This window comes from Pogoniulus pusillus, chromosome 30 (assembly GCF_015220805.1).
Source record: "Pogoniulus pusillus isolate bPogPus1 chromosome 30, bPogPus1.pri, whole genome shotgun sequence".
Taxonomy (NCBI): Eukaryota; Metazoa; Chordata; class Aves; order Piciformes; family Lybiidae; genus Pogoniulus; species Pogoniulus pusillus.
Window position 1 is genome coordinate 1,925,384 of NC_087293.1, and position 27,416 is coordinate 1,952,799.

Here is a 27,416-nt window from a genome sequence, read left to right on the forward strand (position 1 = left end):
AGTCTTAGTGTCCAAGTTACTCCTCTGTTTCAGATTTCTGTTGATGGTAGCTTGGTTCTGAAGAGCTGAGGACAACTGCAGTTTTCTTAATCCATGTGACCTTTAAATGCAGTCAGATAGTGCCAGAATCTGAAGCAAGAGTTAATGGTTACATTATGGTGGTTGAAGCAAATATTTGACTGTGTTGCACAAGGTATGAAGATCAGGAGTTTTGAGCAGTAGCTGATTTGCTTTACTGCTGGAGTTCTTGCTCTTGAATAATTCTTCCTACTTAGGTCTCAAAACCCCTCTGCTTCAAGATACTTCAGCTCATTTAATTATTGATAAACAAATTGAGTTCTGAGACATGAATATTTACTCCTGAATATGCTTTTCTTTTAGAATATAGACAAACCAACAAAGTGTGTGGGTGAATGTTAGTGATTCCTGTTGGGAACCTTTACTACTGAAGGTTGTCCCACTCAGGGGGGGCTTTTAGTACTGAAAATTGCCCCCCTCATGGGGGGCTTAAGTAAGCACAGTGTGAGACAGGAACAGGGAAACCTCTCAGCTTCCTAGTCAGTAGCAGCTCTTCATTATCCTTCATCTATGGATCCTCCATATCCATCATCTAATACTGAATTTAACTGGTTGCAATGTTAAAGAGTTTTGTGTGTAGGGCAAACAATTGTAGTAGGTATCAGGCTACAACAGAAAAATGAAACAAAGAAGTTCAACTTAAGAATTACCTTTAAAAGGAGTTTCCAATATTAGGAATCTTCAAAACAACCTGGGTTTAGCATAATTTGCATGGTTTTGTTAGCATCAGACCCATTTGTACTGTGAATCTGTTTAGATGGGTACAATATTTGATAAAGCAGATGCTAATGAAATGTAAAACAGGCTTTTGTAGAGCATTCCAGAAAGATAGAGAAGGTTTCCAGGGTGTTTTTTTTTTCCATTGAATTGAATATAGAGGGGACTGTATTGGAACTCTTAACATGTGCTGGAATTGCTGTAAACGGCACTTCTGTAGGGAGGATCAGGAGATATATAGCACAGGAAGGACATGGACCTGATGGAGCAGGTCCACAACAATCCTTAGGAGGCTGGAACACCACTGCTGTGAGGCTGAGGGAGCTGGGGTTGTTCAGCCTGGAGAACAGAAGGCTCCAGGGAGCTCTAATAGCAGCCTACTGGTACCTGAGTGGGCTGCAAGAAGGCTGCAGAGAGACTGTTTGCAAAGGTCTGCTGGGACAGGACAAGGGGCAATGGTTTGAAAAGAGAGCAGAGAAGATTTAGGTTGGATTTTAGGAGCAAGCTCTGCACCATGTGGGTGCTGGAACACTGCAGTAGGTTGCCCAGGGAGGTAGTTGAGGCCCCATCCTTGGAGATCTTCAGGGTGAGGCTCAACAAGACTCTGAGCAACCTGATCTAGTTGAGGATAAGGTGAGGTTCAAAAAGGCTCTGAGCAACCTGATCTAGTTGAGGATGTCCCTGATGACTGCAGGCGGTCTTGGACGGGATGAACTTTGGAGGTCCTTTCCAACCCAACCCATTTGCTGGTTCTATGTTGAGATGATGCAAAGAACAGTTTTGAGTTGCTTTCACTAGAAAAGGTGCTCTCAGGATTTCTGTGTTGTTTATGTGGGTGGCCCAAGGCTGATACAGCTTGCACTAAGGAGATGAGAGAACTGTATGGAAACCATACAAGTTAGGCTGGGGGAAAGTAGTGAATCCATTTGTATTTCATTCTTCCAAACCATTTCTATCTCCTGTTTGCTACCCCAGTCCATAAGGGTCATGGTGTGTAAGTCTGCTGACTGTTCAGTGATGCAAACCAGAGAAAGAATGTAGAAGCCTGCTCTTTTGCAGGGTAGGTTGTGTAAAACACCCAGGAGAGACTCAGGCTTCTGAGGCTCCTCAGGTGTTCCGCACCTTATTATTCCTATTGATTGTAAGGAGTCATCCTGGCACAAATGCAGAGCTAAAGTGCAAGAACCCAGACAGTCTAAGTATTTTATTGATTACATTTTATACACTGAAGTAGAAACACAAAGTGTAAGTCACTTTGTGATTTGGTTGGGTTTTTTTTAGTACACTTGTATCAATACCTGGCACTAACCCTTTCAAACTGCAGTCAAATTACCTCCTGCTGTGAGTCCATCCCTCTCAAGCTACCTGCAGATAATCTAGTTTCTTTTGCTACCTGTGCTTTCTGTGTTAGATAGTAGGACAACAGCGTTTCCTTTACAATACAGGGATAGTAATGTGTCTAACAGCCTGGGGGAGGCCTCGTCTGCACTTAAGAGGTGGCTGGGTTGACAACTCTGCCCATGAAGAGGAGGCAGCTGGTGCGGTGCTCGTAGATGAGGAACAAGAAGGGGCGGTCGACGATGAAGCGAATCTGGGTGGAGAGAGGCATGAACCCCACGGTGGTCACTGCTGCAGCCTCTGTGCCTTCCTCATTCACAGTTATTGTGCCTTGGTGATTGAACTGGTTAAATGAAACAAGTGAAGGAAAGAGATTGAGGAGCTCATGAGGTGCTCACAGCCTTGCCCCGCTCTGTACCCCACGTGTGGCTCCCTTGTGACGCTCTGTCTGGTAACTCCTGCACAGCAGCCAGCCTTTGGGCCTGGGCTGTGAATCACAGATTTAACCAGGTTGGATAAGATCTTTGAGTTCGAGTCCAACCTATCACCTAACACCTTCTAATTACCTAACCCATGGCACCAGGTGCCTCATCCAGTCTCCTTTTAAACACCTCCAGGGATGGGAACTCCACTGCCTCCCCGGGGAGCCCATTCCAATGCCAATCACTCTTGCTGTGAAGATCTTCTAACATCCAGACCAAACCTGCCCTGGCACAGCTTGAGGCTGTGTCCTCCTGTCACTGCTTGCCTGGGAGGGGAGACCAGCCCCACCTGGCTACAACCTCCCTTAATGTAGTTGTAGACAGCAATGAGCTCTGCCCTGAGCCTCCTCTTCTGCAGGCTGCACACCCCCAGCTCCCTCAGCCTCTCCTCACAGGGCTTGTTTCTGACTGGCCACAGCTTTTAGTGCCTTTGACATCAGATGAAACATGTTGCTGGTCACATGAATAGACAGGGGCATGCAGAGAAACCCACATCCCTTCTGCGTTCTCCAAGGTAGGTGAGGAAGAAGACTATTTGTGGGTGTTAGGAGGAAGTTCATTCCAGTGAGGGAGCTGAGACACTGGAACGGCTTACCCAGGGAGGTCATTGGTTGCCCCCTCCCTGAAGGTGTTCAGGGTCAGGTTAGGTGAGTGGCCTGGGCTCGTGGGGGTAGGAGGGTTGGAATGAGATGATCTTTAAGGTCCCTTCCAACCCAAACCTTTCTGTGGCTCTCTGATTTGTGCCATGCTACCATGTTTTCAGGTGCTGCAGTATCATCAGAAGGGAACTGAAAAGAGGAGTAAATACCCTGTCGATGGTGACTTTCTCCTCTGCGATGCCGGAGTAGTCGCCGTTTCCACTGAACAGTTCTTCTATTCCCATGGATTTCAGATAACCAATCAAGTTATAACTCTTCTCCAGCTTAAATTTAGGCAGAACCACTTCTCTTGTTCTAGTAAAAACAGAAACAGAAATGAAAGGTCATTGAGGAGGTCCACGTTTGCCTGATTCCATTGCTGTACATATCTGTGCTTTGGGTTTTTTGCTGTCTTCTGTACAGGGCTGTTACTTGCAGACCTTGGGCATTGTTACTGTTCAGCTAACTAATTCCTCTCTCCAAACCTTCAGTTTGTCAGTTTAATGTTTTCCTATGCTGATTTACCTTCTCTAGCTGTATAAGAGCCATGGCTTAGAGCAGTTCAGTACATGTCTGTGTGCACTTGCAGTAAATGTTGAGCTGTCAGATTCCTGGAGTACTAAACTGGAGATTTGTAACTTCTTATATAGACAAGAAATAAGTTGGCTTCCTGAAGAGCACATCAGAGCAGCTCCTTTTATCTTTTCATCCAGTCTGCCTTGGCTGTCACTTTGCAGAAGACAGGCTGGATCATTTTTTTCTCTGCTGTGGTTATGATGTCCATTGCTGCTTAGCAGACATGTGCCTTGGCACAGCTGCTAGGCTGAAATGCACAGGGCTGAGATGAACCCAGGCTGCTGTCTGGCTGATTGAGATTGTTCTGCTCAACCAAGCTGTAGTTGCCTCACTCCTGTGTCTGGCTGATTGAGATTGTTCTGCTCAACCAAGCTGTAGTTGCCTCACTCCTGTGTCTGGCTGATTGAGATTGTTCTGCACAACCAAGCTGTAGTTGCCTCACTCCTGTGTCTGTCTGATTGAGGTTGTTCTGCACAACCAAGCTGTAGTTGCCTCACTCCTGTGTCTGTCTGATTGAGGTTGTTCTGCACAGCCAAGCTGTAGTTGCCTCACTCCTGTGTCTGGCTGATTGAGATTGTTCTGCTCAACCAAGCTGTAGTTGCCTCACTCCTGTGTCTGTCTGATTGAGGTTGTTCTGCACAACCAAGCTGTAGTTGCCTCACTCCTGTGTCTGTCTGATTGAGGTTGTTCTGCACAGCCAAGCTGTAGTTGCCTCACTCCTGTGTCTGGCTGATTGAGATTGTTCTGCTCAACCAAGCTGTAGTTGCCTCACTCCTGTGTCTGTCTGATTGAGGTTGTTCTGCACAACCAAGCTGTAGTTGCCTCACTCCTGTGTCTGTCTGATTGAGGTTGTTCTGCACAACCAAGCTGTAGTTGCCTCACTCCTGTGTCTGTCTGATTGAGGTTGTTCTGCACAACCAAGCTGTAGTTGCCTCACTCCTGTGTCTGGCTGATTGAGATTGTTCTGCTCAACCAAGCTGTAGTTGCCTCACTCCTGTGTCTGGCTGATTGAGATTGTTCTGCACAACCAAGCTGTAGTTGCCTCACTCCTGTGTCTGGCTGATTGAGGTTGTTCTACACAACCAAGCTGTAGTTGCCTCACTCCTGTGTCTGTCTGATTGAGGTTGTTCTGCACAACCAAGCTGTAGTTGCCTCACTCCTGTGTCTGTCTGATTGAGGTTGTTCTGCACAACCAAGCTGTAGTTGCCTCACTCCTGTGTCTGTCTGATTGAGGTTGTTCTACACAACCAAGCTGTAGTTGCCTCACTCCTGTGTCTGTCTGATTGAGATTGTTCTGCACAGCCAAGCTGTAGTTGCCTCACTCCTGTGTCTGTCTGATTGAGATTGTTCTGCACAGCCAAGCTGTAGTTGCCTCACTCCTGTGTCTGGCTGATTGAGGTTGTTCTGCACAGCCAAGCAGTAGTTGCCTCACTCCTGTGCCTGGCTGATTGAGGTTGTTCTGCACAACCAAGCTGTAGTTGCCTCACTCCTGTGTCTTTCCTATTTATTGTTAATTTGATCAATAAGAATTTTATCTTTGCATCTACAACATCAAATACCTAATGTAACAAATTCTGGAGCTCCATTAGAATTCACCACCTTCATTTCTTGGCAGCATTTAAGAGATCACTGCTCCTGATTTTTAGTTAGTCCATCTTTGGGGGCAGGGAGGGAGGATTTTAATGGTCTTGAACAAAAATGTCCTGTTATTTTCTGTCCTCTTTACTTCCCCTTGCCAGCCTCATCAAGGAAACACACAAAGACCTTAAGCAGATGTACTTTGCAGCAGGTACCTGTTAGTCATGCTCTTCTGCCATTTTTCCACCACTTGAGGTATTATCTGCTTTTCTAGGGCTTTCATGCCAGAGAGTTTGTGTGGGAGCACAATCAGCATGCTGATGTTCCCCACGAAGGGCAGCTGGATCACGCCGCAGTCCAGCTCGGGGTCTGCAGCAGCCAGAAAGGTTCCTTTAGTCTGCATCATGGGAACCTTTATGGTTTGCTTCTCGTTCAGGCGGAAGCTTCTCTTGGTTGTCATTTCCACTGGGAACTTATTCTCCCAAGTTCCTGTTAATACAGTGCAGAAGACAGACAAGCAAAGAACCCCAAGGTCCTCTTTTAGTAAAACATTCCCAGAATAAGAGGTTACATTAAGATTAAACTCCTGAGAGTTGTGAATTACCATTGGAGTTTGATTGCAGTGGAGCCCCAGTGGAGCAAGTGTTGGAGTTTGATTGCAGTGGAGCCCCAGTGGGGCAAGTGTTGGAGTTTGATTGCAGTGAAGCCCCAGTGGGGCAAGTGTTGGAGTTTGATTGCAGTGGGGCCCCAGTGGGGCAAGTGTTGGAGTTTAATTGCAGTGGAGCCCCAATAGGGTAAGTGTTGGAGTTTGATTGCAGTGAAGCTCTGATGGGGCAAGTGTTGGAGTCTGATTTCAGTGAAGCCCCAGTGGGGCAAGTGTTGGAGTCTGATTTCAGTGAAGCCCCAGTGGGGCAAGTGTTGGAGTCTGATTTCAGTGAAGCCCCAATGGGGCAAGTGTTGGAGTCTGATTTCTGTGAAGCTCCAGTGGGGCAAGTGTTGGAGTTTGATTTCAGTGAAGCCCCAACAAGGCAAGTTTTAAAGTCACTAAAATTCCTGGCTTGCTTTCTTACTTAACATTGGTCTTATTTGGATGTTCTGCATTGCAAAAGCAGGTAAACAGAAGCTGGGGGTTTCAAAGACCTGGGTGTGTCATATTTTTTCCCTACAAGGAACTTAGAAATGACAAAGTTCAAACAGATTCAAACTGTTTGACAGGGTTTGCACCTAGCAAAACAACTGCCACAGCTGAGAGATGTGAAAGAGATTTTCTGAGAGGTCTGATTCTGGAAACCAGACCCTTTCAAGCCTCAGAAACATCAGGCTGAATGATGGCTGGTTTCACATTGCACAATAGATGCTGTGCTGAGGACATCGCCTTGACTTAGTCCATTCTGTCCAGTTAACCTTCTGTGTTAAGACATCCTGAGGAGTTTTGGGTGTTGACTGCTTTGTTCTGTGACCCAGCTTGGTGTGATTTCAGCAGCCTGACAGGTTTATGCCCAAAGAATACAAATCAACCTGGTTTGCAGCCCAGAAAGCTTTGCCATCAGAATTTGAGTCTTCTTGTGTGAAGATTGTTTGGGTACCCAAATATTTATTGACTGTAAGTGAAAGTGTTTTTTCCAAAGCAGTGTTCCTGGTAATCTTATTTGAGGACTCAGGCTCTGGCAAAAACATTCCTCTTTTTTTCCCCTAATGGGCAGACAAAGCTGGAATTTTAAAGTGGAAATAGTTATTGGTACTTGCTGTTAAAACTCAGGATTGTGGGGCAGCATTGGCAAGGAAGTACCTGAGGAGTGTGGCTGTAGCTATGTGGAGAGTGCAAAGTTAACATTCACAGAATCACTTAGATTGGAAAAGACCTTCAAGACTGTTGAGTCCAGTCATTAGTTTCACACTGACAAGTCCTTGACTAAACCAACCTCTAATCACTCTGAATTGCTGTGGTTGGAAGGGACCACCAGGAGCATCCAGGCCATTCATTGGTAACCTTTCTTTAGAAGGTTGCAGGTGATCCTCAGCTCCTTCAGCTTTGGCAAGACACTGGAACAGGTTGCCCAAGGAGGTTGTGGATGCCCTGTCCCTGGAGGTGTTCAAGGCCAGGTTGGATGAGGCCTTAGCAACCTGGGTTAGTGGGAGGTGTCCCTGCCCATGGCAGGGGGTTGGGAGTGGATGATATCTTCAAGGTCCCTTCCAACTCAAAGTGTTCTGTGAATCTGGCTTTGCTGAACTGTGAAATAATAAAAGAGTGTCTGAAGTCCAACTTCCATTCTCTTAGTTTCTTCTGATAGGAGCAGCTTGAGAAGTGAGTCATGTTCTGGTTGAGATTCTGAAGAGAATGAGCTATAAAATGGGTGATGCTGTTCCCAAACTGATTGGCTCAGTTCTCTGGAACAGCCAGATTCTGGCTTCTTCAGGAAGCAGAATTCAGAGGCATGGGACTCTAGCTAGCTAATGACACAAAGCTGCTGTGGGAGCTTCAGCAGCACTTCATCACCTGAGAAACACTCCTCAGTTCTTCCTAGTAAAAGAGAGAAGCTGGACAAGTTTTTTTCCTTGAGTTCACTTTTGCAGATGCATTTGTCTTGGGGCTGAACACTGTGCTGCAGCAGGAGGCATATGTGCCTCTGGGGTCGTCTGAAACCAGTTGGCACTTTGACTTTTGTGACATCCTGTTTGGGATCTTCCCATCAGGATGCATTTTAGATCTGTCTGTGGTGGCAGAAGTTGTCTCCTGATTGAATTCTCTCTTACAGTTGTGGCTAGAATCTTACAGAAGCAGACTTGGAGACATCTAAATTTGCCAGCTGTCAAAATCTGCTGTCATCAACCATGGCTTAAAGAGCCTGCTCCTCCTTGAGAGGAATCTTACAGTGGCTCAGGTTGGAAGGGACCTCAGAAATCACAGCTGCAGCACAGGAGGTTCCACCTCAACACAAGGGGGAACTTCTTTGTTGGAAGAGTCCCAGAGCACTGGAACAGGCTACTCAGGGAGGTTGTGGGGTCTCCTTCTCTGGAGACTTCCAAGGCCTGTCTGGTTGTGTTCCTGTGTGACCTGAGCTAGATTGTGTGGTCCTGCTCTGGCAGGGGGGTTGAACTGGATGATCTCTTTGGGTCTCTTCCAACCCCTGACATCTTTTGATCTGTGATCTACTGCAGCCTCCCCACCATGGGCACCTCGCAGCCAGACTCGGCCGCTCAAGGCCTCATTCATTCTGGCTTCAGACACCCTCAGGGAGGAGGCAACCACAACCTCCCTGGGCAACCTGTTCCAGAGTCTTACCACCCTCAGACTGAAGAACTCTTCCTAAGCTCCAATCTAATCCTACTCTCTCTGAGTTTCAAACCATTCCTCCTTGGCCTGCCTGGAGACTCCCTTAGAAAAGTCCCTCTCTGGCAATCTCTGGCTCCCTTCAGCTACTGGAAGTTCATAAATGCTTCTTCACACCTCTGCAGAAGGGAGGGTGCATCTTATTTGGAGGTAGACTGGACACCTATACAAGATAAAACTTGCTTCTTACCAAGCCACATTGTTCTGGGAATACAGATTAGCTTCTTGATGATGCTTAATACAGAAGGAGCTTGAGACTTGATGACAGCATCATGTGTCATCCTTGGCAAGTGTGCCCTTGCTCACTGTCACCTGTAGTGAGCATCTCTGTGTCCCTGAGAAGACTTGTAGGCTTCTTAGCTCTAGTGCTGTGGCAGAGCTTGTCTGCAGTGTTCCAGACAGTGCAAATACTGTAAAGAGAGAGCTGTGGACAAAAATCAGCACGTCTGGAAGGACTGCTAGGAAAGCAAGAGCAGAAGCTGCTTTTGAAAAGGTTAGTTCCACTGGAAAGGAATTGCCAGGAGACCATCACTGTGAGATGAAAGCATGGGAAAGGCCAACGTTGAACTGATCTTTGGGGGGTTGAGGGTTAGGAATTGCAGCCTTCAGCAGACAGCACCAAGGCAGCTAAGAGGCTTCCATGGGGAAAAGAAAGAAGCAAAAGGCTTGTTGGTCTTCTTGACTCAAGAGGTCCAGTACTAAGATGGTTTAGTGTTTGGTGATGTTTTGTTATTTGTGGAGAGCACAAATGTTGAAGGGTTACAGAGTAACCCCAGATGGTGAGAAGATGAGATGTCTGTTTCACTCTGCATAATCCTCCTCTTAGGGTGGCCACATATTTCCTGTACCTAAGGACACAAATGAGTCCCTTTTGGATGGTACTTCAAAACAGGAGATCATTTGGATCTTATGCTAAGGACTGCTTCAGGTGTTTAAAAAGACAAGTGGTAAGGAAGTAAGACCTTGCAAAGAGCTTATAAGGATGGTATTCCAATTAGTTCCTGTAAGTAAAGGGCTGAGAGGGAGGTATAGGAAAGCCCTGGGGTGTTTGTTTCCTGGAAGCAGGGACATAAGTGGGAAAAAGCCAGGAAAGAAAGGAGTGTGTTGTACTTCTGTGCCCCTTCTGCACTGAAGCAGGTACAGAGAAGAGCAGCTAAGCTGGTGAAAGGTCTCAAGAATGATGGAGGAGCAGCTAAAGGAGCCGAGACTGTTTAGTTTGAGGAAGAGGAGGCTGAGGGGAGATTTCATTACTCTCTACAACAATCTGAAAGGACAATACAGAGAGGTGGGTGCTGGTCTCTTCTCACAGGCATTTAGAAGGAACAGTCTTTAAGCTGCACCAGGGAAGATTAAGGCTAAAAAACAGGAAACATTTTTCCCTTAAAAGGTGGTCAAGCATTGGAAGAGGCTGCCCAGAGAGGTGGTGGAGTCATCATCCCTGGAGGTGTTTAAAGATGTGGTGCTTAGAGATAGGGTTCAGTGGTGAACTTGGTAGAGTAGGGTTAATGGTGGGACCTGGTGCTCTCAAGGGTCTTTCCCGACCTGAATGCTTCCATGATCTGTCTTTCCTTAGCAGTGCTTTAAGTCACCTTTATCTGATTTTCTTCTTAAAGAGCAGGAATTCCTCAGTCTCTCCCACCTCTTGCTCTTTCAGTGCCATTAAAGGATGTGTGGAAAAGTCCATTCACTTCAACCCCAGGCAGATACCTCCCACTGAAAATCTCACCACAGCCTCTCAGTTTGAGTTTATAGACAATAATTAGTTATGGTAAGAAGTTCTTGTGCAGTCTTTCCTTCAGGCCTCTTTAACTGTTCAGCCTATCCATGCTGGATGAGGAGAGTATTCCTAGTGACTACATTTTGCTTGGGACTGTAGAATACTCTTCTGGTTATTATCTTTAGCTTGTTGGCAAGGGTCATGCTCTGCTCATATTAAAAACACATACCTTAAGCTGGAATTCTTTATAGTCATTTCTGTTCTGAATGCCTCAGGAATGTAGAGTGTGATGTGACATCAGCCTGTACCCTTTTGGTGAAGCCAGTAACTTGAAGCAGGACTGAAGATAACTAATAACTTAAACATGGATCAGCACCTCACCATCTCAGACTTCTACAGCACTTGTGCTTTTGGAAGCCATTCTGCATCCATGTCTTGTTTTTCAGTCTCCCTTTTAGACTAGAAGTTTTTGGATGTAACAAGCATTTGCTGTGCCTGTACTATAGCCACTGACATCAGGCCATTGCTGGAACATCAGGGTGCTACAGAACCATGCCACAACAGGTTAATAATAGAGATTCTTCTTAATGAGGGAGCTGATAGGCTTTTCTGAACTGTGGGATGATGTAATTTCACGGAAGCACAGAACTGTCAGGTTCCAAAGGGACCTCAAAAGTCATCCAGTTCCAGACCCCCTGCCGTGGACAGGGACACCTCACACTAGAGCAGGTTGCTCAGAGCCACATCCAGCCTGGCCTTAAAAACTTCCAGAGATGAGGCTTCCACCACCTCCCTGGGCAACCTGTGCCAGTGTCTCACCACCCTCATGCTCAAGAGCTTCTAACATCCAATCTGCATCTACCCACTTCAAGCTTTGCTCTATTCCCCCCAGTCTTATCACTACCTGACACCCTAACAAGTCCCTCCGCAGCTTTCTTGTAGCTCCCTTCAGATACTGGAAGGTCACAGTAAAGTCTTATTAGAGCCTTTTCATCTCCAGACTGAGCAGCCCCAAGTCTCTCAGTCTGTCTCCATGGCAGAGGAGCTCTAGCCCTCTGGTCATCCTCATGGCCCTTGTCTGGATGTGCTCCAGCACCTCCAGATCTTTCTTGTATCAGGGACTCCAGAACTGGATGCAGTACTCCAGGCGGAGTGTCACCAGAGTGGAGCAGAGGGATCAGTCTGGGATGTCTAATGAAGTATGCAGTGAGTTGCAAACTGAGAACATGCATTGCTGAGACTGAAAGAACAGCTTCTTACCTTTGAAGTAAAGACAGTTGAGAATCATCATCAGCGTGGTGGGGTTTACGTTCTCCAGAGCTTCCTTTATTAATCCCTTGGTCAGCTTCGAGATGCGTTCGTTGGTTTTAGTGATGAAGTTGGGATCAGAAAAATTAGCTGGTTGGGCATCAGCAAAGTAGAAGGTTTTCATGTTGCTTCTGAAGTCATTCAGGATGGAGAAGTCCTTCTGGATGTAAAGATCATTGACAGACCTCAGCGTGTAACCGAAGTTGCGCCTGAAGAGCCTGTGAGTGAGCTTGCGGAAGAGGTTGTGAACGGTCATCAGCTCGTACTTGCTGCTGGCGTTAATGAAGTCTTGGAAGCCGAGAACTGACAGCACTTCCTGCTGGGTTTGACCCTTCAGCCCCAGAGAAATCATTGCCATGGCAGTGGAAATGCCCACAGGGGCCATGAGGATGTTGTCTGAAGAGTTGGCTTTGTCTGCCACGCTGCGGTAGAGGTTGAAGCCGAAGTTGGCGTTGAGGATGTTGAGGCGCTGGATTCTGGTTTTGCCCTGGAACAGCTCAAGGATATTTCCTTGCTGAACTTCAGAAACCATGTACGGGCCAGCGTCGATGATGTCACCGTAGTCATCTTCCCCCAATATCTTGTCAAGGTCTAGGTAGTCCTCTTCCTCCTCCTCCTCAGCAATCAAGTCATTAGTGATGGTGTTCTCCCTGTGGAACTCCGGGGGGAAGTCTGGCATGTCATAGGTCCCATTTTCACCTGCCTGCGCAGTTTTAAGGCTCTCAAAATGCTCAGTGAAGTCCTTGACTCCCCCAAACGTGGAGGTTATGATGACAGCAAAGGCAAGCACATGAAACAGGAGCTTCATTCTGACAGGTCAAGACCTGAAAGACAACAACAGGCAGTTGAGACAGGGCAGGGGAGTTGTGTTTCGGTTATCTGCTCCTTCCTTTGGGGTCCACGCTGAATTCTGGCACAGCAGAAGGTCCATAGTTAGCTTCTTTGACAGCACTGTTTTCAGTGGGACAGTGCTGAGCTGGTTTACTGGTAATCAGGTTGGCTTATGTAAAGCCTCCAGCCTGCCAAAGAATCCCTTGACCTCCTCCCGTGGAGGTTGTCATTAGTGGCATATTTGAGCAGTGACAAACCTCCTTACCTGAAACGTGTGGACTCTATTTATACACCTGCAGTGCTTCGGGTCTGTGCTAACTGTGTTACTAGGGTGTGCTAAAAATACGACGTGAAGAGGCGTTTGAAGATGTGAGCTGGAGGAGGAGGAGGAGGAGGGACTAGGCAGCTGCTAAAGGAGCATACCAGAGGGCTGACACGCACTGAAGCCTTTGAAAAACAGACGTTTTGTAGCTAGGAGAGAAAATGAGGAGGGTGATAGGAGTGTCTTCCAAAGTGCAAAGCTGAAACGGGATGGGGTAAAGATCCAGGGGGTTAGCAGCAAACGTGGAGAGAGATGTGGGTCTGTACTGAGCACCCTTAGTGGGGACTGCACTGGTAGAACAAAAACCTTAGCCCGGTGTTAATTAGAGTGGGGTTTGAATTGGCAAATGGTCCAAAGAGCTGTTCCTTAGCAGCGCAACAGAGAGATACACACCTGGGAGTAAAAGCAGGGCTCAAAGGAAAACATTTTCAAACAGATTGCAGCAGGACAGGAGTAACTGAGCCATGTAATATTCCAGACTCTTCCCCCTGCACTGATTAGGCTGAAGTCCTGAAAGCATTTACGGTGATTATCCCGCACATAAAAACCCAACAACCCCAAATGAGTTCTTTTGCAGCAGGAAAGGTTCTGCAGGAGGTGCTTTTGAAAGGCTTTCTGCACCGTGGCCCAACGACTCAAATCAGCCTTTTTTTCTTGTTGTCTCCTGGTAAAATCATGGCTCTTTTCTTTTCCCCGCCCCCAGAAGTCAGGCCCTTAGGGCTGAGATCCTCTGTCCATTGAGGGATGTTTTCAGCTCTTGGCACAGAAGAATTTGTTGTAAGCAGTTCCCAGCTTTACATTGTCACCTTCCCCAGCCTTCAGTTACTGCTCGGGAGCACTAACACAGCCAGAACCTTCCCCCACGCTGCAATGTAATCATCTTTGGTCAGATCTACCTAGAAGAGAGATGGAAACGAAGCTTACCTTTAAGCCACTGTACAGAAAGGATGCGTTGAGTAGCTCAAGTTAGGGGAATGGCTGAGTTTAAGTCTGAACTTTGACGCTAGGGTTTTGTGTGTCTCCCAAAGTAAACAGTCCTCCAAACCAAACACTGCTAAACTTACTTCGTCAGCCAAAGTCCCTCCCTTGCCTAGTGATCCCTGCTGGATTGAATGCTGTTTGCTGAGCTGCTTTTATAGCTCTGCAGGTACTTGCTGGCTTTTGAGGAAGATCTTTGAGCAGCAATGAGTGTGTGTGGAAAGTTTCAAAGTCAAGCACAAATGTAAACTTGACAGTTAGTGCCTGGGAAAAGCCACATCGCTGCTGTTCCCTGCTGGAACAGGGCAGGGTCTTGCTGCAGATGTGATTGAGGCTGCTGCAGTTGTGGTCAGGCTTCAGCAGGCAGTGTTCTATGAGTGCATTGCACAAGCAGCTCTTTCTCACAGTGCCACTCACCAGCTTAAACACAGATTAATTTTACTGTAACAGAGGGATTTGTTGTTGTTGGGTTTTATTAAATGAACAACCTGCCTCATCATTTACAAATCCATCCAAAGTTGGCTTTAGAGATTTTGCTGAAGCACTGCTGCCTCTCACACCTCAAGAGAGTTATTAATGCAGTTAGAGGTAAAACTAAGTTTTTAAAGCTAGATTGGTGTCTCCTGTTCTCTTCATAAACATTTGCTTCACACCTCAAGGGAATTGTGCAGGTAGAGGTAAAACTAAGATTTTAAAGCTAGATTGGTGTCTCCTGTTCTCTTCATAAACATTTGCTTCACACCTCAAGAGAATTGTGCAGTTAGAGGTAAAACTAAGTTTTTAAAGCTAGATTGGTGTCTCCTGTTCTCTTCATAAACATTTGCTTCACACCTCAAGAGAATTGTGCAGTTAGAGGTAAAACTAAGTTTTTAAAGCTAGATTGGTGTCTCCTGTTCTCTTCATAAACATTTGCTTCACACCTCAAGAGAATTGTTGTGCAGTTAGAGATCACTAAGATTAAAAAAACCAGATTGATGTCTAATATTTTCTTAATGTCACAGTAATAAACCACTGTCACATGGAATAACTCTTGCAGTTTAATGTCTTGAACACTGCCCCTCCTCCTAGCACTTTTTAGGGTAACAAATGGTGAGGTTTGGGTTAGGAATTTCTCTAAAATTGCATTATCAGGTTGATTTGGGAGTATAAACTCTGCTCCTCCAGTGGCAGCAGCTGCTTGTGCAAAAAGCATCAGAGAATGTTAACAAATGCGTTGAAAATGCTCCTTTGCTTGCTTGTTTAGATAGTAAATTCCCCAGAACTGATGTCATTTTGTGCGTGGGAGCAAACAATGAAAGAGCCCCAGTTGGTGCCTCAATGTATTTCCACCAAGCCAATAAACAATAGCAGCCAGAAGTATGCCTGACCAGTATTTGTTTGGGTTGGAGTTCCTTTTGCACTGCAGCAAAGCTGCATGGCATTGTGTTCAGCACAGCCTAAGGGACACACCTGGGCTCTTGCTCTCTGCACTTGAGAGTGCACTGTTATGGCTTCTCTTCAGAGGTTACCGTGTGGGCAGTGTGTAAAGCAAAGGAAGTTGTGGCAGCAGGCACATCAGATGCTGGCATCTCAACTGCTGGCATCTCAGATGCTCTGCCAAGATCTTACCATTTTCTGACTGTGTAGCAGTGTTTTTAGTAGGTGCCCAAGAACAATACCTTTGTATGTCCCAGTAAGGAAGGGTCGTGAACTGATTCCTTGGCATAGAACTTAACCCTTGTAGCTGCTGCCCTTTCTGACGTTGGCTTTTCTTTCTTTGGTAGCTCACCAGACGCCTGCCACCCATCAAGGAGGCCAAGCCCAGGCTGCAGAAGCTGTTCCGTGACTTCTGGCTGTATTCGGTGCTGATGGGCTTTGCTGTGGAGGGATCAGGTAGGGTCACAGAGTCATACAATCAGTCAGGGCTGGAAGGGACCACAAGGAGCAGCCAGTTCCAACCCCCCTGCCATGCCCAGGGACACCCTACCCTGGAGCAGGCTGCACACAGCCTCAGCCAGCCTGGCCTCAAACACCTCCAGCCATGGGGCCTCAACCCCCTCCCTGGGCAACCCATTCCAGGCTCTCGCCACTCTCATGCTGAACAACTTCCTACTCATGTCCAGCCTGAACCTACCCATCTCCAGCTTTGCTCCATTCCTCCCAGTCCTGTCATTCCCTGATATCCTGAAAAGTCCTTCCCCAGCTTTTTTGTAGCCCCCTTCAGATTCTGAAAGGCCACAAGAAGGTCATTTCAAAGAGAGCCACTTTGTTGCTCGTATTTAAACTCCTGGTGAGTCTAAGTGTCACTGGTGACAGCAGGCTGAGCAAAAGTTAGAGGCATAAAGACATTACAAAGCAAACAGCCTACAGGGCAGTTCTCTGCTAGGGTTTCTTTACATCTTGCTCTGTTTTGCCAGGAGATTGAGCACAGCACAACTTCTGCTTAGGTTTTCTTTCTCCAAGCTAATACAGCAGGTCAGCCTGAGTTGAGGAGGAGCTTTGGTAGCGAGGCCCCTGAAGTGGGAGATAAGACACATGAGGTAATCAGGCAGAAACTTCCTGCCCATAGAGAAGGTTCACTTGCACTTTAACCTAAAGATGCTGATTATGTGCAGAAGTTGTGCTGCTGGGGTTGAGTGTTTGTTCTTAAATGCATGAAAAATTGGCCCTGGAGAGGAGCACAAAGCTTGATGCTGCCAGGTGACTTTGTGAGTCACAGGATGCTAGGGGCTGGAAGGGACCTCCAGAGATCATCCAGTCCAACCCCCCTGCTAGAGCAGCACCATTTAGAGCAGGCCACACAGGAACACATCCTGGGGGGACTGAATCAGTGTCCATAACTATCTGAGGGCTGGGGGCCAGGAGGAGGGGACAGGCTCTGCTCACTGCTCCCTGGGACAGGACAAGCAGCAATGGATGGAAGCTGCAGCACAGGAGGTTCAGCTCAACACAAGGGGGAACTTCTTTCCTGTAAGGGTCCCAGAGCACTGGCACAGGCTGCCCAGAGGGGTTGTGGAGTCTCCTTCTCTGGAGCCCTTTGAGGCCTGTCTGGATGCGTTCCTGTGTGCCCTGAGCTAGATTGGATGGTTCTGCTCTGGCAGGGGAGTTGGACTGGATGATCTCTTTGGGTCCCTTCCAACCCCTAACATCCTGTGAATGTCTCCAGAGAAGGAGACTCCACAGCCTCTCTGGGCAGCCTCTTCCAGGGCTTTGTTACCATCACAGTGAAAAAAACTGCCCTTATGCTCACATGGAACTTCCTCTGTGCCATCTTGCACCTGTTGCCCCTTGTCCTATTATTGGAATCTGAATACTGTTTTTCTCTCTGCCCCCACCTTCCCCTTTATACTGTGCTGCAGGTCTCTGGCCAGAAGAATGGTACGAAGGGGTGTGTGAAATTGCCACCAAGTCTCCATTGCTCACATTTCCCAGCAAGGAGCCTCTTCGGTCTGTCCTGCAGTACAACTCCGCCATGAAGAACGACACTGTGACTTCTGTAAGAGTTCATCTCTCCTCTTCTCCCCTTCCATAATGTCCATCACTCCTGAATGATGCAGGAACAGGGTTTATTACAACAGCACCACCGTGATTGAACCTGCCTCCTGTTAGGGCAAACCAGCTTGGTTACACCACACTTAGGCCAGTAGACTACATCAATGACTTGGCTTTGGGTTTAGTGTTTAATACAAGTGGCCAGGGTGACAGCTACACTCTTTTTCTTAGGTGTAGAAACAAACCTGTAGTGCAGATGGAGACCTTTTAACACTACTTCCATTTTGTATCACATAAACAACACTTGCACTGTTTTAAAAGCCAAAGCAAAGGAACTTTGAAAGGAAGCAACACATTCAGTCTTTGAAAGAACTGTTAATTGAGATGGGTTCTTAGGTTTTTTTTCTCCTTCGGTTTTGTGCTGGTGTATTTTTCTCCTCTAGTGTTTGCAGGATAGATTTTGCCTGAGGGCTATTTGTGGCAGCTTGCTGCAAGACTTAGTTCAAGCATCAAACATTCCTCCTGCCTATGCCAATGAAAATAGATGTTGTCAGCTACAGCTCTGTATCTTCCCAGTGGATGTGCATAAGGTGGTCAAGAAAGCAATCCAGAAATCCAGAGGACTGTCCTGAGGCACTCAGGAGTCCTTCAAAAGGCTCTTCTCAGTGATGTCCAATGAGAGGATAAGGGGCAAGGAATGCAAGGTGGAGAGAGGAGGTTCCATGGAAACAGATTGGAAAACTTTTTCATTGTGGGGGTGCCAGAGCCCTGAACAGGCTGCCCAGAGAGGTTGTGGAGTCTCCTTCTCTGAGGACATTCAAAATCTGCTTGGGTATGTCCCTGGGTGACCTGCCCTGAGTGACCCTGCTTTGGCAGTGGGGTTGGACTGGAGGATCTGTAGAGGTCCCCTCCAACCCTTGCCATTCTGATTCTGAAATGTCTTTGGCTCCCAAATAACACAGAAGTCTGCTTTGTGTCTATGTATTCGCTTCTGTGACATCAAAGATTGGCACAACAGATCCATGATGTTCAAGAAGCTGGGCAAGGTTGATGCTGATCAAAGTGGCATGGGTTTAGTGCAGGAACTGTGTCTCTTCCTTGGTGTAACTGCATGGAAACTAGCAGCTGCTTCAGCAAGGAGCTCAACCTGAGTGCTTATTTCTGGTTCATTCTGTATTTGAAGAGCCATGACTTGCTGAGTCAGAGTCAATTGGTTTTAAGATGCAGACAGAGGGGATCCTGGCATGTTGTTTGCAAAGGTTCAAAAGCTGAATGTTTGCAGGACACCTATGCTAGAGCCCCCCCACTTTGATAACTTTGTGTGTTCCTTTCTAGGCTGAGCTGAATGAGCTGCGGAGTACCATAATAAACCTCTTGGATCCTCCTCCAGAAGTGTCAGCCCTGATCAATAAGTTGGACTTTGCCATGTCTACCTATCTCCTTTCTGTTTACCGCCTGGAGTATATGAGGTACATGTTCATAGGTCTGCTTCTGTCACTGCTCCACTTAGAAATACATAAACCCTCTGTGGTCAAGTCAGGATTGACAGAGACTGAGCCGTGGTCGGCAAGAGCAGGGAGGTCATTCTGCCCCTGTACTCTGCACTGGTTAGACCACACCTTGAGTGCTGTGTTCAGTTCTGGGCCCCCCAGTTTAGGAGGGACATTGAGATGCTTGAGCGTGTCCAGAGAAGGGCGACGAGGCTGGGGAGAGGCCTTGAGCACAGCCCTACGAGGAGAGGCTGAGGGAGCTGGGATTGGTTAGCCTGGAGAAGAGGAGGCTCAGGGGAGACCTTGTTGCTGTCTACAACTACCTGAGGGGTGGCTGTGGCCAGGAGGAGGTTGCTCTCTTCTCTCAGGTGGCCAGCACCAGAATGAGAGGACACAGCCTCAGGCTGCGCCAGGGGAAATTTAGGCTGGAGGTGAGGAGAAAGTTCTTCACTGAGAGAGTCATTGGACACTGGAATGGGCTGCCCGGGGAGGTGGTGGAGTCGCCGTCCCTGGAGCTGTTCAAGGCAGGACTGGACGTGGCACTTGGTGCCATGGTCTGGCCTTGAGCTCTGTGGTAAAGAGTTGGACTTGATGATCTGTGAGGTCTCTTCCAACCCTGATGATACTGTGATACTGTGAAATGAAATCAGGATCTTTAGTCACATCAGGCTCTGTTAAAGATTCAGAAACTAGGAAGCCATCTGTGCACAAATGCATTTAAGGCAGATAAAAAGGATGGGATGGTACAGCAGGGCCCCAAAAATGGAACCACAAATAGCAAATGGACAAAAAGGTTCTTCAAGTGAATGTCCTTCAGGCATAATGCATCCTCTGCACACATGTGCTTGCACTTTGACAGGCCTCTGTAGAGCTGTCCTGTGGGACAGGAGAATCATTGAACCATAGAATCAAGCAGGTTGGAAGAGACCTCCAAGCTCATCCAGTCCAGCCTAGCACCCAGCCCTGTCCATTCAACCAGACCATGGCACTAAGTGCCTCATCCTGGTCTTTCTTGAACACCTCCAGGGATGGCAACTTCACCACCTCCCTGGGCAGCCCATTCCATTGCCAATCACTCTCTCTGGGGAGAACATCCTGAGAATGATGTTCTGTAGTGCACTTTTTTCCCTCAGTGTTAGGCTGTACTAATCAAACATACTGAGGTGTGTGTGTGCTCTTGCTGCTCAAAGAAGTGTGTACCTGGAGAAAGGCTGAGAGAGTTGGGGCTGCTGAGCCTGGAGAAGAGAAGGTTCCAGGGAGACCTTAGACCTGCATTTCAATATATGAAGGGGACCTCCAGGCAGGCTGGGGAGGGACTGTTCAGAAGTGCCTGTGGGGCACTGTGAGGGCAATGGTTTGCAGCTGGAGCAGGGCAGAGTTAGATTGGACATCAGGAGGAAACTCTGCACAAAGAGGATGGTGAAATACTGCAGCAGGCTGCCCAGGGATGTGGTTGAGGCCCTGTCCCTGGAGATATTCAAGATCAGATTCAGTGTGTCCCTGTGCAGCCTACTGCAGATGGAGGTGTTCCTGCTGCCTGCAGTGAACTTGGAGAAGATGACCTTTGAGAGTTACTTCCAAGCCAATGCAATCTGTGACTCTGACAGCTGAAGTGGAGGTCTAGCAATGAACAAAATAGAAAGAAAGGTCTCTAGCACATTTTTACTTTGCCAATAACTGCCAAGAGGGACAACTCTTTCCAGAAAGCATTGACTGTGCTTCAGAAACAATTGTAAATGGATTCTCTTTCCCTTGTGTGCAAATTAACCAGATGCAAAGCCTTTAGAGATGCCAAAGATGGTTCCATGTCTGTATGTTTGTGCTGACTGATTGTGTATCGTCATCAGGCAGCTTGGGCTAAGCAGGAGGTGTCCCTGCCTGTGGCAGAGGGGTTGAACTAGATGATTGTAGAATCAGTCAGGGTTGGAAGAGACCACAAGGATCAGCCAGTTCCAACCCCCCTGTCATGGGTAGGGACATCCTACCCTAAATCAGGCTGCCCACAGCCTCATCCAGCCTGGCCTTAAACACCTCCAGGGTGGGGGCCTTAACCACCTCCCTGAGCAACCCATTCCAGCCTCTCACCACTCTCATGCTCAAGAACTTCCTCCTCATGTCCAGCCTGAACCTTCAAGATGATCTTCAAGGTCCCTTCCAACCCAAGCTTCTATGATTCTGTGGCTTCCCACTCCTGATGTTTTGAAGGTCACTGCCTCAGTTGATAGCATTTTGTCATCCCAGCTCTGTTTATTGAATGCAGAAGCAAACAGCAATATCCCACTTGCTAGAGACTTGAAATGAGCAATGCCCATGTGTGTGGTGTGATGCCAGTGCACATGGATCGGTGCTGAAGCTCTTTAAAAGAAAGAGAAAGAAACTGAAGCAAGGAAACCCAAACAAATCAACCCAACCCACGAAACTCTTCCTTCCCTAGAGTGCTGCGTTCAACTGACCAAGATCGCTTCCAGGTCATGTTTTGCTACTTTGAGGATAAAGCAATCCAGAAAGACAAATCAGGTAAGGCCACCTGGCTCGTTTCTGTTGCAACGAGGCACTGCAGAGCTCTTCCAGCTATGCAGAATTCAAAGGAGGCAGATCCCCACATAACAAAATGAATCCCACTCACCAGGCTGCTGCTGCCGCTTTATTGTTGACAAGAAATGCTGGGTTTGTTGTGAAATAACTCACTTCAGTGTTGGCTGAGTAAACAGTGAACACTTTTGAACTGCTGAAGGTGGCTTACACAGCAAACATCACTTTGCTAATCAAACCTGTCACTTCTCTCTGCTCCCCAGGCATGATGCAGTGTGTGATAGCTGTCGCCGATAAGGTGTTCGAAGCTTTCCTGACAATGATGGCTGATAAAGTAGGTTACATGGAAAAGAACCTCTGAAATGTGTGGGAATGTTCTCACTTCACTTTGTGAAAGAGTGCTTGTCATGTTCCTGAAGAGCTTCACAGCTCTCTTTGACATGCTTTGCAGCCTAAAACAAAGGAGAACGAGGAGGAGCTGGAGAGACATGCTCAGTTCCTGCTGGTGAACTTCAACCACATCCACAAGAGGATCAGGAGAGTTGCAGACAAATACTTGTCTGGTCTGGTAGACAAGTGAGTACAGGTTTCATTGCTCTGCTCTCTTTTCACATTGACTGCTTAGCCACCCCTTGTGCAGTTGATGGCAACAGTCATGTGAATTTCCTGGCCGGTAGCTCTCAAACACCTCCTTGAAAAACGACTTTTAATACTTTTTTAAAGCTGGGCTCTGAAAGTCCTGCTTAAAATGTCTGTCTCCTTAGTATTCTTGTGGCTGGAGCAAAGCAGAGTGCCTGGGAAATGAATGCAATCTCAGCTCTTAGAGAGCTTTAAACAGCACTGAGCTAGGCTCCTGTGAGCCCTGGCAAGCTTTGTGTCTTCCACTGAGCTAACCTTGTGTATAGCAAACTCCATTGCTTCATCAGATCATTTCCTTCCTCAGTTCTCCATGCTTACTGTGTTACTCAATCCTGTCTTGCTCCAGATTTCCTCACTTGCTGTGGAGTGGGACTGTGCTGAAGACTATGCTGGATATTCTGCAGACACTGTCACTGTCTCTCAGTGCAGTAAGTTCACTTTACAGTGATGCTCTTAGGGGGATCAAGTTTATGCTTCGGGCTTTACTTTACAGAACTGAGGGTTTTTTGCACTTCTTTGGTAGTTACTTGAGTGCTTCATTTGGTTTTGCTATCATCACTAAGATGGATAACACTTTCATTTTAGCTTCTGTGAAATCAGTGCATTTGCACACCTGCTTCCTAGGCAGGGAAACTGCTGCAAAGTTACTGTCACATGTGGTTCAGAAAGTCACACTTAGCGTCACAGAATGGGTTGACTTGGAAGGGACATCCAAAGCTCATCCAGTTCAGCTGCCCTGCAGTCAGCAGGGACATCCTCCCCTAGAGTAGGTTACTCAGAGCCTTGTCAAGCCTCACCTTGAAGATCTCCAGGGATGTGGCCTCAGCTACCTCCCTGGGTGACCCGTGCCAGTGTCCACCACCCTCATGGTAAAAACACTTTTTCCTAACATCCAATCTAAATCTCCTCTCATTTCAAACCATTGCCTCTCATCCTGTCACTGCAGGCTTTTGGGAACAGTCCCTCTGCAGCCTTCTTCTAGCCCCTTCAGGTACTGCCAGGCTGCTGTTAGGTCTCCCTGAGCCTTCTCTTCGTCAGGCTGAACAACTTCAGCTCCCTCAGCCTGTCCTCATAGCAGAGGTGCTCCAGACCCCAATCATTTTTGTGGCCCTCTTCTGGATCTTCTCCATCAGGTCCATGTCTGAGGGCTCCAAAGCTGAACACAGCACTGCAGGTGAGGTCTGAGCAGAGCAGAGGGGCAGGATCCCCTCTCTCCACCTGCTGCCTACACTACTTTACGTGCAGGCTGGAATGTGGTTTGCCTCCTGTGTACAAAACACAGGCTCACCAGCTGTGGGTTGTAACTGTTGGACTGTCTCATCTGAAAGAAGCATTTGCTGGTTTTTTGTTTGTGTTCTTTTCATGCATTATGGTTGTCATCTTTTTTCCAGTCTGTGTCTGTATGCTGGTGTCCCATATTTGTATTTTTTAAGGTGGTAATGCTGTGTAGAGTTTTATTTTTGACCTAAATGCCAAGGAGAGGGCCATGGGCAAATGATTTCTACAGAAAACTAAGCTGGTATTAAAAAAAAAAATCCAAGCCCACAGTTCTTGGAGGTGTTGAGGTTGACTTGGAGAGCAAGCAAAAAGGTTTAGTGAATCAGAGTTGAGTTTGAGGAGAGTGCTGCTTGTAGGGTCCATCTTAAGTGAGCATTACTTTTACCTTGTTGACAGTTCATAATTGTTTCTCTTTAGGACATTCACAAGGACCAACCATACTATGACATCCCTGATGCTCCTTATAGAATAACTGTCCCTGACACACATGAGGCCAGAGAGGTAAGCAAGCCTGGTTCATATCCATTTGCTCTTAAGCCAAGGAGAGCTTCTCTGAATGGTCCTTTTTTAAAGGTGACTTTCCTGGGGAAGGTTTTTTCTACTACTAAATGACACTTTGGTATCTGTGTTTTTTCTGATTCTCCCTGTTTTGTTTGACTTGAAGACTGAGAGTTCTGTCCCTGGAGGTCTTCAAGAAAAGCCTGGATGAGGCACTTAGTGCCATGGTCTAGTTGACTGGCTAGGGCTGGGTGCTAGGTTGGACTGGATGATCTTGGAGGTCTCTTCCAACCTGGTTGATTCTATGATTCTGTGATTCTCTTCCAAGGTGAATTGGTTGGGGCAATTCATGAGGCAGGGATTACAAAATATGTAGCTAATTTTATTTCTGGAGAGCCTCACCCACAGCTCTATACTAATTACTTACATTCTGGTTCTAATTCAGTCAAGAAACTCTTCCCAAGGATGCTTATGAGCAATTAATTCATTTAGGAGAATCAGAACATTGGAAAAGTTTAGCCACAAAATGGCTTTGCCTACTTACAAATAGGCAGCCTGGAGCCCCAGAGCAAGGCTGTGCAGTGGAGTAGAAGTTACAAGCTAGTCCTTGGCTCCTTTGTGGCAGTGCTTGGCCATTGAGAGGCTTCTAGATCTTCTCAGGGTGCTGGGAGAGAGGCAGACAATGTCTGACCTGATCCTGGTTCCTCTTGGCATGGAGGTTTGCAGAGGTGCAGGCAGCATCTCTTGCAGATGTGCAGAGCACCATGGTGGGTGCACTTCTTGCCACATCATGAGGCACTTAAATGCCTTCTCCTGGGAAACTTTGAGGCACTTAAATTTCCAGGTAGTTCAAGCCCCAAACATCAGGGCTAAGCTGGTGTGAAGCACGAGGCAGAGCAGAACATGTCCAAGAGCAGTGAGGCAGAGGCAGCGCACGCTGAGGCAGAGCACTGAGGTGCAGCAGTGAGGCAGAAGCAGGCAGGCAGAGGCAGCATACACTGAGGCAGAGCACTGAGGTGCAGCAGTGAGGCAGAGGCAGCATACACTGAGGCAGAGCACTGAGGTGCAGCAGTGAGGCAGAAGCAGCCAGGCAGAGGCATCACAACTGCTGGCAGCTGAGCTCAATTTCTATGACTTGCCCAAGTGCAAAGGCTCCTTTGGCCACAGAGCTTCACCAATCAAAATGGCATTTGCAAAACTCACCATATTAGGTGACCCCAGGCCTTGCTCACCCTTCTCTGGGCAAGACACCAACAAGTACCTGAACACCTGTGGGTACCTGTTTATCACTTTGGGAGGGGACATAATGGCCCAAGCCTTTGTTTTCCTCCCACCCTTGCTTTGCCCATCAGCAGAAGGGTGGGGCAAGCCAGGGCATCTAACAGCCCTATCAGCCTTCCAGGACACAAGGGTACATTTTAACTGTTACAGAAAGTATTGATGGTATCAAGTTGCTGCAGTTTGTCTTCCTCCCCGTGTTATTTACCAGCACCAGTGAAACCAGTGCCTCCTATTCAGTGTTTGCTTGCTTGTTCTGCTGCTCTCTCATTGTAGAGCATAGTGAAGGATTTTGCTGCACGCTGTGGGATGATTCTGCAGGAGGCGATGAAGTGGGCTCCCTCGGTGACAAAGTCTCACCTTCAGGTAAGCTGTCTGCTTCCAGGAGATGATTTGCTCTTTGCAGCTCATGCAATCACAGAATGGCTCAGGTTGGAAGGACCCTCAGAGATCATCCTTTGTGCTTCCTTCCAACCCCGACTGATTCTGTGGTTCTGTTGAGGTTCTGGCCAATCTGGTCTAGGGTAGGCTGTCCCTGCCCATGGCAGGGGGATTGGAACTAGATGATTCTTGTGGTCCCTTCCTGTGATCTTCTCCAACCTCCCCACCATGGGCAGGGAGACCTCCCAGCTAGACTCAGCTACTCAAGGCCTCATCCAACCTGGCCTTGGACACCTCCAGGGAGGAGGCAGCCACAACCTCCCTTTACAAGGTGGAACCAGTTTTACTCTTTGTGTATTTAGGAGAACATTCAGAATTTCTTGCAGCCAGGGGAGCAAGGCCTTGAGCCACCTGCTCTAGTGAGAGGTGTCTCTGCCTGTGGCCTGGGGTTGGAACTGGATGATCTTTGAGGTCCCTTCCAACCTAACCCATTCTGTGATTCTAATAGGAGCAGAGACAGTCTGTTTGTTGGCAGGTGTTTGTAATTGTCCTGGTTTGGGTGTTACCTGCCCCCTCAACACACACACCTTGGAAATCACCCAGACTAGCCTCAGCTGGCTCTGGAAATTGAAGGAAGCTTATATTTACAGCTAGCACAATACACAAGCAGATAGTTACAGTCTATACAGTTATAGACAGAAATAGACAAGGGAAAAGGCAATACAGACACACAGCAGCCCTCCCAGAAACCTGAGTCCCCAGGTGGGGCTCCCAGCCTCCCTTCCACCTTCTCCCGCCCCTCAGCCTTACCCCAGACGTTGCCTTGTGCCCCAAGGAAGAATGGAAGTTGGCCAGGGGGATTAAGGAAGCAAAGTGGATAAATCAGAGAGGTGGAGGGTGAGGTTAGAGAGAAAAATGCAGCCCAGAGCTCAGGCAGTGCCCAAGCACCTTAAAGCCTTATCTGTGTTTGTACTCTTGTTCTTACACATCTCAGCAAGCCTATGAGTGAAGTAGACATCAGCATTGTTTCTCTTTCACAGCCTGTGATCTAATCCTGCTCACCAAAACATTCTAGCTAGCTTCAAGCCAGCACAGTCGTTGTCCTGGTTTGAGCCATGAGCTGCCCAGGGTGAAAGGACAGGAACTCTTTTACCCCCAAAGGAGTAAATAAAACCAGTGGCACAGAATGGGAGGTGAAAGGGAAGATGCTGTTTACAAGTGACCAAAAGTACCAGAGGTGTAAAAGCACAGAGGAAATATGTACACAAAATCAGAAGCAGTCTTGGCCCAGTTCTCCACCAAGCCAACCTTAGGAAGTTCAACAAGACCAAGTGCAGGGTCCTGTATCTGGGTGAAGGCAATCCCAAGCACCAGTCTAGGCTGGACAGTGCCAGGCTTGAGAGCAGCCCTGAGGAGAGGGACTTGGGGCTGCTGCTGGACAAGAAGCTCAACCTGAGCTGTCAGTGTGCTCTGGCAGCCCAGAGAGCAACCAGAGCCTGGGCTGCAGCAAGAGCAGTGTGGGCAGCAGGACCAGGGGAGTGACCCTGCCCCTCTGCTCTGCTCTGCTGAGACCCCCCTGGAGTACTGCATCCAGCTCTGGAGCCCTGGGACAAGAGGGATGTGGAGGTGCTGGAAGGTGTCCAGAGCAGGGCCAGGAGGATGCTCAGAGGCTGCAGCTGCTCTGCTGTGGGAGAGACTGAGGGAGTTGGGGCTGTGCAGGCTGGAGAGGAGAAGGCTCCCAGGGGACCTTCTTGTGGCCTGGGGAGCTGGGGAGGGACTTTTTAGGCTGTCAGGTAGGGATAGGACTGGGGGGTATGGAGCAAAGCTGGAAATGGGAGATTCAGACTGGATGTTAGGAAGAAGTTCTTCAGCATGAGGGTGGTGAGAGCCTGGAAGGGGCTGCCCAGGGAGGTGGTGGAAGCCTCATCCCTGGAGGTGTTTCAGGCCAGGCTGGC

At 47.8% G+C, this 27,416-nt stretch overlaps 2 protein-coding genes across 4 annotated transcripts in view; one reads left to right on the top strand and one right to left on the bottom strand.

Moving 5' to 3' along the window:
- The window catches only part of PI4KA (phosphatidylinositol 4-kinase alpha), a 93,984-nt gene that overhangs the window by 31,060 nt on the left and 35,508 nt on the right, over positions 1-27,416 (top strand). For both annotated transcript variants that reach the window (XM_064168770.1, XM_064168771.1), the window contains exons 20-28: positions 15,658-15,766; positions 17,233-17,369; positions 18,701-18,834; positions 21,290-21,372; positions 21,651-21,721; positions 21,839-21,963; positions 22,373-22,454; positions 23,722-23,805; positions 25,357-25,446. In XM_064168770.1, coding sequence (XP_064024840.1) covers positions 15,658-15,766; positions 17,233-17,369; positions 18,701-18,834; positions 21,290-21,372; positions 21,651-21,721; positions 21,839-21,963; positions 22,373-22,454; positions 23,722-23,805; positions 25,357-25,446 — 915 coding nt within the window. The remainder of the gene's footprint in view (positions 1-15,657; positions 15,767-17,232; positions 17,370-18,700; positions 18,835-21,289; positions 21,373-21,650; positions 21,722-21,838; positions 21,964-22,372; positions 22,455-23,721; positions 23,806-25,356; positions 25,447-27,416) is intronic.
- Positions 1,985-14,001, bottom strand: SERPIND1 (serpin family D member 1). Of its 2 annotated transcripts, none has more exons than XM_064168772.1 (5): positions 13,841-14,001; positions 11,716-12,587; positions 5,623-5,896; positions 3,424-3,568; positions 1,985-2,476 (listed from the first exon to the last, which is right to left on the bottom strand). In XM_064168772.1, the coding sequence occupies exons 2-5, from the start codon at positions 12,569-12,571 to the stop codon at positions 2,285-2,287; spliced, it is 1,467 nt and encodes a 488-aa protein (XP_064024842.1). In that variant the 5' UTR covers positions 12,572-12,587; positions 13,841-14,001; the 3' UTR covers positions 1,985-2,284. The 2 variants fall into 2 exon arrangements, with proteins under 2 accessions (XP_064024842.1, XP_064024843.1); XM_064168773.1 differs by lacking the exon at positions 13,841-14,001 and adding an exon at positions 12,860-12,907.

Bases quoted from the DNA above. Each gene is read 5' to 3' on its own strand.
- SERPIND1 (XM_064168772.1), bottom strand. From the start codon at position 12,571: ATGAAGCTCCTGTTTCATGTGCTTGCCTTTGCTGTCATCATAACCTCC. The intron at 3,569-5,622 runs GTACCTGCTGCA...TGTTTTTACTAG, and splicing joins CAGAAGAGCATGACTAACAG to AACAAGAGAAGTGGTTCTGC. The intron at 2,477-3,423 runs GTATTTACTCCT...TCATTTAACCAG, and splicing joins AGAAAGTCACCATCGACAGG to TTCAATCACCAAGGCACAAT.